The 13646-nt window shown below is 43.9% G+C and overlaps 1 protein-coding gene across 1 annotated transcript in view; it reads right to left on the bottom strand.

Annotated features, from left to right (window-relative positions):
* Positions 1-351: 351 nt before the first annotated feature.
* LOC115088658 (coiled-coil domain-containing protein 170-like) overlaps positions 352-13646 on the bottom strand; it is a 37014-nt gene continuing 23719 nt past the window's right edge. The window contains exons 5-6 of the mRNA XM_029596917.1: positions 4130-4274; positions 352-513 (exon numbers count right to left, since the gene is read on the bottom strand). Of these exons, the coding sequence (XP_029452777.1) occupies positions 352-513; positions 4130-4274 (307 nt within the window). The remainder of the gene's footprint in view (positions 514-4129; positions 4275-13646) is intronic.

Genomic DNA, 13646 nt, shown 5'->3' with positions numbered 1-13646 from the left:
ATAGCTCTATAAATTTCATGATCATCTTATTTGAATATTTGCACATGCCTGATTTCACCTGAATTAAATCTTTAGTGATAAGACTGAAATCTGGAACGCCCACAGTATTAAGAGACCTTAGTGAGTCAGCCCCATTATATAGTAACGGAGTAAACAGTAGTTAACACAGTAAGTAAACAGTATATTATGCAGATAAAGCAATGATACGCCTTTACCAAGTACTGCAAAATGAGTGTCAGTCACTCAATCTGCAATTTTGTGACACGCAGAAGAAGCACAATCACACGTACGTTTGTTCTACACGCCCACACTCATGAAAAGCAATATACCTTGCGAAGGGTTTCCATTTCTTCAGCGTATGTTGCCAGTTTTCTGCTCTCGGTTGACCTCAGACACCAGCCTCATAATGGTCTCTCTGCTAGCTTTTGCCTCCATCTCATGGACATTTATGGTCTCTTCAAGACTGACGATCCTGCCTTTCATTACTGCATTTTCTTCACGCAGCTCACTGACCTGAACAAAGAAAAAGCAACTTTACTATTTATATGCCGCAACGAGAGAATAATCATTTAACTACAGTCTATTGGAACTAATGCTGTGTCACGGAGATGTTATCGCCTCACCTTAATAAAGAAGAATACTTGGCTGATTAGCATGAGCCACTCTTCACAAATTTTGCAGAACCTTGTTTAGGGATTTTATTTATTTTTTATTTTTTTTTAAATAAACTAAATGCTAATTTTGCATTAGAAAATAAAACAGAAAGAAACAAAGCGGCTGTGCTTAACCCTTTCGTAGCTTAGAAAACAGATCAGACCCAGTGCACAGCAGACGACACTGGAATCCAAGGGGTGTTTGCTATACCGGAGATTCATAAGAGATCAGCGGGAACCTGTTTGGGACGCACGCAGGACATTTGGAACCACACGGCTGGGCTCATGCAGGTTTCACTGCTTAATATGACACCCAGCACTGATGTCCAGCGGCTTGGAATTTGAAAACGAGGGTCCTAGAAGCGCAAAGCACAGCAGAGGAGAAGAGTGGCTCAAGCACACCCATCTGGTGAGAAAAAGCCTGTTTGGTAACCTATGCGCAGATTATAGTTACAATGCATTTACTGTATAACTTCAGTCAGCATGTCAACACATATCAAAGTAGGCTAATGGTCATCGGTGGCATTATAACTGATATATGTATATGTATGAAATATATATATATATAAAACAAATCAGGCAGTAATAATAGTATCCAATAAATGTCCAGAAAAAATATATTCATATCAACAAAGAATGAACACTCACAACTAGCATATTTAGCAAATTACTATACATTACTACAAAAATTATTATTAGTGTTGAGTGGAGATGGCTAAAATTTCAGCCTTCAGGGCATTCAAGAGGTTTCAATAATCATTGTTCAGGAAGAGCTGTGCCTCGCAGTTGAGCAAATCTATAGAAGTGTTGTTACGTTGACAATAAGATTTGCTGATAGTTCTAGTTTTACATTGGACTATTGGATCACTGAACTGTCAAAAAGACTTTTTTTTGTTTTAAAATTCTAGTCTGTGATTTAATATATTAGTGACATTGTATATCTTTTTTCCAAATACTTAACTTTATTTAATAAAAATTATTTCTGTATAATAAAAAAAAATTTTGCAAGTTAAATAAATTCTGAGTAATTTTTCTAATAATTATAGTAATTTGCTAAAACACATTATGTTGCGCTTCCCGGCCACGTATGCTCCGCGGCCGGGCTTGCTCACCTCGCTATGCCTTCTACCAGCTCCGGGCACATCCCCTCCACAGCCGCTTCCAGCTCGTGGCGTCTCCTGTGCTCCCACTCCAGACCAGGCCTCACGGCTGGGCTCGGCGTCCTCCCTAGGTGCGCGCTTGCGTCCTGTTCCAGTCTCCTGTTCCTGCATCCTTCTGTTTCAGTCTTCTGTTCCAGCGACCTCCTGTTCCAGAGTCCTCCTCTTCCTACGTCTACCCAGGTAGTACCATTCGGACTGTCTTCTCAGTATTGACCTCTGCCTGTTACTTTGACTACGTTTGATCGCCGCCTGGATTTGACCTTTGCCTGTTTCCTTGACTACGTCTGCACGCTGCTGGCTGGAACTGACCTCTGCCTGTCCACTGACCACATCTGCACGCTGCCTGGAACCGATCTCTGCCTGATCACAGACCACGTCTGACCGCCACCTGGAACCTGACCTTTGCCTGACATAACATCCTCGGATTGACCACTGGTATTGACCCCTGCTTTGGCTAACCATGCTATCCTTGACTCTGGCCTTGGTCCTCGCCCTTCATTCATAGACACTGTTCTGGCCTACTCTGGCTCCTGAACTTCCTAACCTGAACATCGACCGCGCACCCTTGTTCGTGGTGGGCACACCCCTGAACTTCATCTCTCGGAGACCCTCCGAGGCCCACCTAAGACCAGGCGGCCCGGGTAACCAAGGGCTCAACCTGAGGGAACCCCGGGTTGCTATTGGCGAAGTTCCAACTATAGCCTCTGTCTCCTCCTGTGCTCCTCCTCCTGGTGGCAGGCACTCTCTGGGTCTGACCAGAGGGCCGTACCAATCCTGCACTAGGCCAAGGGTCCACTCCAAGCGCAACACATTAGTTGTTCCTTCTTTGTTGATTTGTATACATACCACACACACACACACACACACCACACACACACATACAGTAATACACACACACACACACAAATATCCATAAGAGGTCACAGGCTAAAACTGTAACAGTAGAGATTTTGATGATATATTAGGAAAATCTATTTAACTATGGGAACAATTTTGTAACAACTCGCATAAATGAGATGGCAAATACATGCATAAGTTATACCAATATTCAAAGCGAATCAATGCAGATAAATTCACATTGAAAATTACCAACACAACTATACATGGTATTAAGTGCGCAGAAAATTTTCAGAAAACTTTCTGAAAATCTAACAGCTGGAACGCAAATGCCGACCCCCTCCCCAACCCAGCCCCTGGAATGCCTCCTCTCAGTGCAAAGAGGAAACGTGCGCAGGTTTGCCCACATACTGGGAGAGCAGTTTTATATCAGGCAATTGCCGCTGGTAAAGCACCATTTTCTCCATGGAAGTGCCTTTAATAATTCCCCCCTAAGGGTACTTAAGTCCTTGAACAAGTTTCTCAGGGAAGTGGTGCATCGATATTAAGGATGTGCAGGCCAAAACAAATTGTGTTGTTAGTTCATGTCTTCATTTCAGGGGTATTTTCTTTCTTTTTCAGTTCATTTGGCAAAAGATCCAAACCGAAATAATCATTTTCGAAACAAAAACGGAAACAGAAACAGAAACGGAAACAGCGCCTTTCTAGGACCCTCCCATATCCACCCTCCCCCCCCCCACACACACACACACCTCCCAGGAAATGTGGGGGCCCAGGCCTAGCAGTCTGGGCTGAGCCAGGCCTAGCCAGGACCCACCCCGGTCCCCCTCCAATTTCTCTCCCAGCCCCCAAGAAACCAGCTGGGCTGAGCTAAGCCCAGCCAGGGCCTCCTTCGGCCCTTCTGACCCCCTTTCTCCCACCTGCCCTGAAAAGTTTTCCAGGGTTGGGGGCCATCCCTATCCCCCATTTATCCCTTTCGGGAGGGTCCTGGAAAAAGAAAGAGGAAAGAGCGATGCCCACTTGCTTCTGCCCTGCCACAATCCATTTAAAAATGGCACTGGCAGCCCCTGAGGCCGGTGCCAAAATGAAGCTGCTCTGGCATCAATCTAACAGGCAGCCAACATTATTACAATGTACGAAGGCGTTAATTGGGCGCCACTGAAGTCTGACTCCAACTAATTTTTCAAGGAGGTGGGAGGGTAGGTTCAGAAGGGCCCACAGAGGCCCTGGCTGGGTTTAGCTCAGCCCGGGAGGCCTGGAACCCGCTGGTTTCTCACGTCTGGGAGGGGGATTGGAGGAGCCTGGGGAGGCCCCAGGAATCAGCAGCAAGGGGGTCATGGGGTCCAGGATGGGCCATTTATTCTAAGCAAAGTGAATATACCTGAAAGTTTCCAGGTATTTTTGTGCAAGACCATTTTCGGTTCGGATGTGCTATCAATTTAAATCGAATGCTCATCCCCAATATATATATCCTAATACCTTTGAAATGAGCGTGTCCTGTGGCTCCTCTCTGCTTCTGATGTCCATCTCCATGCAGCCGGCAAGCTGTGCTACAAATTCACCATAGTTTCTGCTATGCCTGGATGCTTGGCTCTTGCTCGCTTCCCATTCAGTTATATATTTCCTAATTAAGAAAATCACATGCGTTAGCAAAACTACCCCAAGAACACAAAGGGCCCTCTTTTCGAAAGAGAAGCAGGCAAGCCATGACTGGTTAAAGTAGCAAGCATTAATAGATTAGGTAGGGCTCACTAAAGTCGATAAACACCAGTCCCTTGTTGGCATGTTAGGTTGCCCTAATCATTTTATATGTATAGGGCAGCCTAACATGTGGCTGGTGAGTGAGAAAATTACTCAAACATTAGAGCAGAACTTAGCCAAATAAGTGTTGTTCTGAATATACACGATGAAAGTTAGTCAGATAATTTCAGGACAGCTATTTTTCTGATCAGACTTACCCAGATATCTTTACCTAGGCCAGTGATGGCCAACCTTTTGAGCTCAGTGTGTCAAAATTCAAAAAAAACAGAGCATAACTCGGGTGGTGTGTCACTTCTAGAAAAATCCATAATTGTGATATTTGTAGCTCTAATTAATAACAAGTTATAATTTTAATATATGTACTGTATTTATTAATAAAGCAAAAACAAATAATTCTTTACCTTGCCTGCTTAGTGACTTTTTTGTTGCTGAATTTCGTCAGCTAAATCTTCAATTAAAACACTCTCTCCCCCTCCACCCCCCACCCCCCCCTCCCACACAAACTCTTACTCCCCTGGATTTTCTCATACACACTCATGCTCTCACACTCACTGGCTCCCTCACATACACACAAACACACACACCCAGACAGGCTCCCATTCATTTTCACACCACTCCCACTCCATCCTTCAGGCAGGCACCAATTCATTCTCACACACACAGACCCCCAGGCAGGCACCTATGCATTCACACACACATACACCCCCAGGCAGAGTCCCATTCACACACTAAAGGCAGACCCCCCTCTCTTTTGCCAGCAACCTCGGAACCTCTCTCATTCCTCTGCTGCCACTGTCACTGCTGCCACATGACTATTGGGGATGTTACTATTCTTGCACATTCCCAAAGATTACATGTGCCAATCACTAAAAATAATATATTTTTTTTAACCTTTGCTGTCTGATCTTAGTTTTCTAATTGATTGGTCACAGGCTTTTTTTTTCCACCTTCCCTTTCTTATTTTTTCCACCTTCCCTTTCTTTTTTTTTTTTTGCCAATTCCTTTTATATTGTTTTTTTCTGTTCTTTTCTCTCCATCTTCTTCCCTCAAACACACAGTCAGGTTCTCATTCTCACATGCATTTTCTCTCTCTCTCTCTCACACACACACACACACACACACACACACACACAGTCTCTCACTGGCACATGCTGTCTGACTTTCACACACCCAGGCTCTCTCTCACTCCCACATGCTGTCTTGCTCAAGCACATGCTGTCTCATGCTGTCTCTGCAAACATTCACTCTCAAACACAATCTCTCAACTCGTCTCATACACGCGCACACACACACACACCCCTCTACAGACCCTCAGCCTCTCTCACCTCTGGGCCGCCTCGTCGCGGGTCGCCGCAGGATGGGCTCTGCAGCGGCCCTGCTACCGGGCTTCTTCCTCTTCTCAGGCCGCTGCGACTTGGGTGGGATTCGCGGCGGCCTGTAAGCTCAAGTGCTGCTCCTCTTCTGCACGCGCTGATGCTTCTCTCCTTCCTGCCCACGCGGCTCCGGCAACGTTTACTTCCGGGCCGCACAGGCAGGAAGGAGGAGGGGCATCAGCGCGTTTAAATGCGATCCCTATCTGCCTGTCGTTGCGCCGCATGAGCCTCTCTGCACCCGGGGGCATGGGGGGGGGGGGGGGAGAGATACTAAACTAATTTTAAAGGGTCGGCGCAGCCGCTAAAAAAAAAAAAAATAAAGGATCGGCACAGCAGGAAAAAAAAAAATCCCGATAGTCCATGAAATGCTGCGCGTGTCAGCAAACACGTCTCGGCGTGACACCTCTGACACGCGTGTCATAGGTTAGCCATCACTGACCTAGGCAGTACTGAATATCAGCGCTCAGTATCTAAGATTTAATGAATGCCTCCATCATCATCTCTTTTTACTCTGGCTAAATTTTGTGTGGGTAATAAACTAGTCGGAAATTTATTTTTTTTTAACTGTTTTTATTGCTGCTCTGTAACATCAATGTAAACTGACAATACAAGAATACATTTTTCTCTTATTTTCTCCCCATTCAGCAATCATATCCCACCTCCCTAATTACAACATCATATGGATCAAAAAAGCTCAGGTAAAAGTATTCCAAAGAGCACAGATACATGACGAGACATCCATTACACAGTGCCATCATTATTAGATGAAGCCAAAATGTAGCAGCTGGGATTCCATTCATACAACATAAGCGCTGAGGGCCCAATACTGAAAATATGTTTTGTGTTGGATAGCCGGAAAAGTCACTTATCTGGCTATCTTTTAGCTGGCCAATTTGTGGGCAGGCAGTGGGCAGATCTGGGAGACACTACATATCTGGTTAACTTAACCAAATAAGTAGCGATATTCATTCTTATCTGGTTAAGTTAATTGGATAAGTTAGTCTAGCCATAGAGCTGATCTAATTTAGTCAGATTTAACTTATCTGGCTAAGTAGTGCCTTGACAGCAGTTATTCAGTGGCATAACCATGCCGTTGAATATCCCTTGTTACTTGGCTAGATAAGTCATAGTAGGCTAATACGGTCATTTATCATTTCGCATTAACGCTAGCGTTAACGCCCTAACACACACGATAACTCCTTAACATGCGTGTTAAATAGCGCAACGCGCACTAGTATACAAATGTCACTTTTGCTATGCAGATGGAAGGAGTTTGGGCAGAGTTAATGGTAATGACCAGCTCCTAACATGGAATGTGATAGAGTAATGCACAGCAACACAGGTTTTAATGCCAGAAATAAACGCACCTTTTTTCTGTGCTTTGTGCCTGCTTTAGCTGTGCATTACTGGGAAAAGGTATTATCGCACAATGAATACATAGATTAAACACTACAATTGCTCAGCAAACCTGCTCTCTGCCCCTACCGAACACACAGGTTCACCCATTGTTGAAGACCGAATCGCGCAGGGTGGTCAAAAATGGTAGCTGCATCTGCTGGGGTCACCAAATTCTGAGGTCTGCCACACTCATAGTCAAGGTGGGTATTGAAGACTGAAGCAGATATTCTTGCACATCAATTCAGAGCATATTGGGGAAAACTCTTTGCAGCGACTCACAACTACAGGTGAAAAATCTTGGAACAACAGCACTTTAGAATCTTGGTATGTGATTTCCTTGCACTTCCGATATGCTTGCAAAAAATTAGGAAAGTAGGCTATTACCACTCTTGGCTTTGACTGTGTTGCCATTTTAGCTCCTATGCGGTGTGCACGCACTATTACCACCTTGCCCGACAAATCCACCGCACTGACTGCTTGTGGCAACCATGCTTCCAATACCGAAACTAGGTCAGTTTCATGAATGTTTTCAGACAAGCCCAAATTCCAAATTAATCTGATGAAACAGTTCTCATCTGCTTGTGCGGCCTGTATCTTACGGGCCTCTCATAGTTGCCAGCCATCTCACTATTACTGTCTTCCAATGTTGATATTCTTCTTTCTGCTTCATTCACTCTTTTGCCTATTTCTTGTACAGAGAGTTTTATCTCTGTGATATTTTCATTGATTTTTTTTTCAAGGTGACTATCCAGGCCCATAATCACTAACAGGCCAATACAGTACAGTGCGCTCTGACGGAGTGCACTGTTAACATGCTTTTGGACACGCGTTTTCCTTTACCCCTTATTCAGTAAGGGGCAAATGCATGTTGATGGCCCTATTAGGTATTCCCCGCGATACAGAAAGTAAAATGTGCAGCCAAGCCGCACATTTTACTTTCAAAAATTAACGGCTACCCAAAGGTCGGCGCTAATTTCTTCCAGCACCAGGAAAGTGCACAGAAAAGCAGTAAAAACTGCTTTTCTGTGCACCCTCTGACTTAATATCATGGCGATATTAAGTCAGAGGTCCTGAAGAGTAAAAAAAGTTTAAAAAAAAGAAAAAAAAATTTTGAAGTTGGCCGGCAGCTGTCGGGTCAAAACTGGACACTCAATTTTGCCAGCGTCCGGTTTCCGAGCCCATGGCTGTCAGCGGGCTCGAGAACCGACACCGGCAAAATTGAGCGTCGGCTGTCAAACCCGCTGACAGCCACTGCTCCGGGCTAAAAGGAGGCGCTATGGATGCCTGTTTCTACCGCACCACCTCATTTGCATACTGTATCGCGCACACCGGCGAGTGGCCGGTGCGTGCGCCGGGAGAGGGCGTTCGTCCGCTCTCCCGCGTTTTTACTGAATTGGCCTGTAAGGAAGTTAACTCTGTAATTAATGCATCTGGTGGTTCTCGGCCTGAATCGTCGTTTACATCAGTCATTTTCTCATTGGATGGCTTGATTTGTCTTTCTCTTTTAGTTTACTTAAGTCATCGTAGTCTGCAGTTGTGGCACCATAAATTTGTCCATACATTCTGTGCTGTGCCCAGTTGGTGGGAAGTGAGTTAGAGTGTAAATTGTGCAGGAATTCCAAAAAGTTAGGGGTGGCACCCAGAGTTGCTCTAGTGCATGTCTACCCATGGTCACCGCATCACATGACTCCCCTTAGACAGAAAAAATGTAGTCATCAGCAGAGAGGACGTTTCAAATCTTGGCTTTTGTCTGGATAAAGTTTAAAGTTACTCGGACAAAGCCTTTGACTATCAGCCTTTTTATTTTAAAATGTATTTCGAAATGGAATGTTTAAAATAGAAATTTTATGCTCCACAGCAACTACTAATATGATCTTGAAAGGGAGGAGTTACAGCTTTCAGCTTCATCCTCCTAATGTTTCCCATGTTGGTCAAACACTGACCAAGAGATTCCAGTTATTATAACATAAGAACACCTCAACAAAGCAGACATATAGATGACTCCTGGGGATGCCTTAATAAACCAGTATCTTTGCAGCAGTGTATCAGGTGAATGTTGTGTTCCAGGAACTTGCTCAGCATTTGCTTTTAGCATGAGATATGTTTCCGTTATTCTAAATATGTTCTGCATACTACCTTAGATTGCCATGGCTGTTTGAGAACCATATTCTTAGCTATGATTCTTAGCTATGATAAAACATGGCAAACCACCACAGTCAATGTGTGGATTGGGGGAAAAAAGATAAGATAGGGGACTATGGGAAAATAGAGAACTCATTCATACCAACAGGGGACAGTATTTGTAAAGAAATATTTTTTTACTACTATTCTATTCATATAGCATTCTGGTCTCATCAGCAGCATAGCATTTCCTTGCTATTCAATGTTTTATAACAGTGTAGACTGAATTTTTTCCAACTAGAGGAGCACGTTGGAAAGCAATGTTTAAAGGGGACAGTTTTCAAACTGTCTGCCTAGGTGCAAAGTCCATAGGTATTTTGTACTCACAGACCATGTACCTAATGTTCAAAGGGAAAGTGTTATGTGTTCTTTCTCTTTCAAAACTGCCACAGGCTCAAAGGACTCCCAGATTTTAGCTCCTACTGTTTCTATGGGTAAAATGTTAATGGAAAATACTTGTAGATATGAAAGTACAATCTACCTGTGTTATTTTCCAATCTCACCCAAAACACGCCACCGGGAACGCCTCCCCCTCAATCCAGCTAAAATTCTGCACTTGCTTGAGCCCTATGTGTGAAAATCACCCTGTACAAAGGCAATTCAACTTTCCTGATCCAAAAATAAAAAATGTCAAATGGTCCCTGAGATTCTATAGTGCTAAACAGTGCTATGCAATCACAAATGGAGACAACAACTCTTAATTAAAAGTCGTTTTTCGCATGATCTTGGGCTTGGTGCACGCCAAAACAAGAACTATTCCTTCCCCAATGCTTCTCACAATAAAAACAACTTTTAAATTTTAAAGCTCTTTCTTAAGTTGAGCGTGGTGGAATCTCAGGGAACATTTCAGCTTGGCCAGGCTCAAGAGACTGCCACGGTGAAATGCCCCATTAATTGAGGAAGACAGAAGTGGAATGCCAAGATTAGCAACTGCAAGTCGAGCTGCCACTCTCCCAGAAGAGAATGGGATGGAAGCATTTTAAGGGTGACAACTACTCCCCTCTGCGCAAAAGGTTCCCATTTCCCTCCTGGGTTTTGGGGCTCTGAAGAGCAAACAACTCAAATTATTCAAGCTTTGTCAAACGCGAATTTTCATAAACGGATATTCCGGAAATAAAAGTGATGTTTGCTCAACTCAAAAAAAAGGCATTTGGGGTGCACAGGAGGCAGAAGTACTGCAGACACCCCGTTAATGCTCATTGCTCTGCTCATGGTTTATTCACCATTTAGGTGGCTAATATTCACCACCAGGAGCACTCGGGGCGAGGAATATTTCCAACTGGTCCCTTGTCACAGCCATATAGCTTCTATTATAGAATATCAGGTGAATTTTAAAAGTCCTACTCGCGCCAAGGCCGGGAGATACGTGCAGAAGGCAGGCCGACGGGCACTGTGCAGATTTTAAAAGGCTGATGCATATGCGCGTATCTCCTGGCACACTCACAATAAAGAAAGTTTTAAAAAGGGGGCAGGCCATAAACATGGGCTGGGTGGAGCACGGGCAGGACATGGGCATGCCAGGAAGTTACTTTGAAATGTGCGCGCATTAAGAACATAAGAACATAAGAAATTGCCATGCTGGGTCAGACCAAGGGTCCATCAAGCCCAGCATCCTGTTTCCAACAGAGGCCAAACCAGGCCACAAGAACCTGGCAATTACCCAAACACCAAGAAGATCCCATGCTACTGATGCAATTAATAGCAGTGGCTATTCCCTAAGTAAAATTGATTAATAGCCGTTAATGGACTTCTCCTCCAAGAACTTATCCAATCCTTTTTTACGCTCACAAGCCTGTGCCGGGGTCCCCTACAGCGTAACTTTACCTCTGCCGCATGCAAGTATTAAAAAAAACTAGGAGAGTCAGCGGGGCATAGGGGTCAGGGGTAAAAGGGTAAAAGGGAAGCTACATAACAGGGGGATTAGGAAGTCTGATCCACTAACTGGGCAAACTGGAAAAAAGGGCTACTTCGGTGCATGTTGCTTTTAAAATCCCTCCCCATTATGTGGTAGAGGCGACATTTGTGTGCACATGCGCGCATCCATATAAAATTATGCACATGTACATGCATACAGCTGATTTTATACCATGCGCACATATACGTACATATGTTTTAAAATGGCCACGTCCATTCGCACGAGCGGAGCCGGCATCCATGCATACGTGTACGCCCTCCCGGCTGTTTTGACCTGGGAATAATTTTGACACTTTTCCTTCGCTTAAACAGCTCATGTCATTTTAATCTATCATGTGCCATGAAAGTGAAATGTGACAAACTTCTTTGTAAAAAAAAAAACAAAAAACTCTGGCTGCACTCTTATAGCAAAAACTGTTTTCAAAGAGAAAGTACAATAAATATTCTGCACAGCAGACTGTGGGACTCACCATTTAAAAGCTTCTGGCAACAACTACATCCTACACAACCGTAAACTTCGTCACTTACCACATAAGCCTCTCCTTTATATCTTACCTCATCCTCTTTTTCCCATAAATTCACTAACAATATACACATAGGAGTCCATTTTCAACAGCTGGGCAGCCGGCAAAGTTAGTCAGATAGGTTTATCTGGCTAACCTTAGGACTGCTCTCTGGCAGTTATCAAGTTTTCTAGCTAAGGGCTTCATTTACTAAGCATTTTTCCCATACACAGAATGGGAGAAAAGCTTCAGTAAATCAAGTCCTGAGTTAGCCAGATAACACTACAAACTGGCATAAGAACATAAGAAATTGCCATGCTGGGTCAGACCAAGGATCCATCAAGCCCAGCATCCTGTTTCCAACAAAGGCCAAACCAGGCCACAAGAACCTGGCAATTACCCAAACACCAAGAAGATCCCATGCTACTGATGCAATTAATAGCAGTGGCTATTCCTAAGTAAACTTGATTAATAGCAGTTAATCGATTCTCCTCCAAGAACTTATCCAAACCTTTTTTGAACCCAGCTACACTAACTGCACTAACAAATTCCGGAGCTTAATTGTGCGTCATTTTTATGGCAGAAAAGGAAAAAGAAAACCACAAGCAAATAATGCTCAACAATGTGTGAGCAGCCCGAACTTCACTGACAGACTATGACCATAAAATCAATTATTCTTACTGGGATGGGGAGAAGGAGATTTCATTATATGCCTCCAAGACATCAGTAGGTAACAGGGATGACAAACTGCAGGAAAAAGGACCTTGCTAGTCCATGGGATGGGAGTCTTCTGTTCATTCAAATAATGAGCAGCAACTCCTTCTTTCAAGGGTATAAAGCATCCACAAAGGCAGCACCACAAACCAATTTAAAGGGGCCAGTAACTGGCAGCAGTCACTGATCTGGCTCTAGGTATCTTTTATGTATGCAATGGTTGTCTACATGCCTTACTACATGCCGTTTCCTCTACAGAGCGGAAGCAGCAGAGGAGTGAGAAGGGGTTTCTATCAGATAATATGGGATGCTGGATGTGATGGCCAGGGTGATATGCACGAAGGTATAGAAGTAAGGAGGAGATACCATAGATGGAGTCCGCCTGGATAGGTGTGGCAGGAATGGAAACCTAATGTGCTACAGAGGAGGCTCTATTCCCCCCTGCCCCTACACTTTCTGTGATGGGTTGATGTGTGGGTTGCTATGTCACATGCAGCTGTAACTTGTAGATGGTTTGGACTGCTGAATCTTCTTATCAAGAGAAAGATGTCTTTTGCCATATGAGTAGCCAGTATTACACGTTTATGGACAGAACTGTTAAAGTAGAATGCTGACATCGGAAATTTATTTTCCATTTTGACATGTTAGCCTTCCATGACCGAGGTTCATCATGCATTTTACCTTTCTAAGTCACAGAACTATTTTTGATCACCAACAAGTATTTTCTATGTGTATTTCCATGTGCCTTTTTACCCATTGCTTCCTCTGGAGATGGGGCATGTAAGTGTTTGCATTCAGATGAGGCCAGCTGACAAGTAGACAAGCATTTTTAGTTTCTTGCCCTTACTTAACACAGGCTTCAAGCCATTTCATGCTCTTCTTCCACTGTATTACTAATCTTTGTGATGTCAGCAAAGCAACTTTGCTGTCTGAAAAGGGAAAAGAGACTCATGCATATTGCAGTGAAGCTCATAAAGCTTTATGTACTGCAGAGTGGGAACTGGCCTAAAACCCTGAAAAGAAGGGTTATTCAGCTTTTCTGAGATGCGCAGGGCCTCTCTGCAGACTTTCTAAAATGTAGCATATGAATGAATGTGCCCAAGGTAACACGTAGCTTTTGGCTGTAAATATTTAAAGGTCCCATGCGGGTAC

Source organism: Rhinatrema bivittatum, chromosome 3 (genome assembly GCF_901001135.1).
Source record: "Rhinatrema bivittatum chromosome 3, aRhiBiv1.1, whole genome shotgun sequence".
Classification (NCBI taxonomy): domain Eukaryota; kingdom Metazoa; phylum Chordata; class Amphibia; order Gymnophiona; family Rhinatrematidae; genus Rhinatrema; species Rhinatrema bivittatum.
Note: the sequence above shows the minus strand (reverse complement) of the source record. Positions and strands in the feature narration are given on the sequence as shown.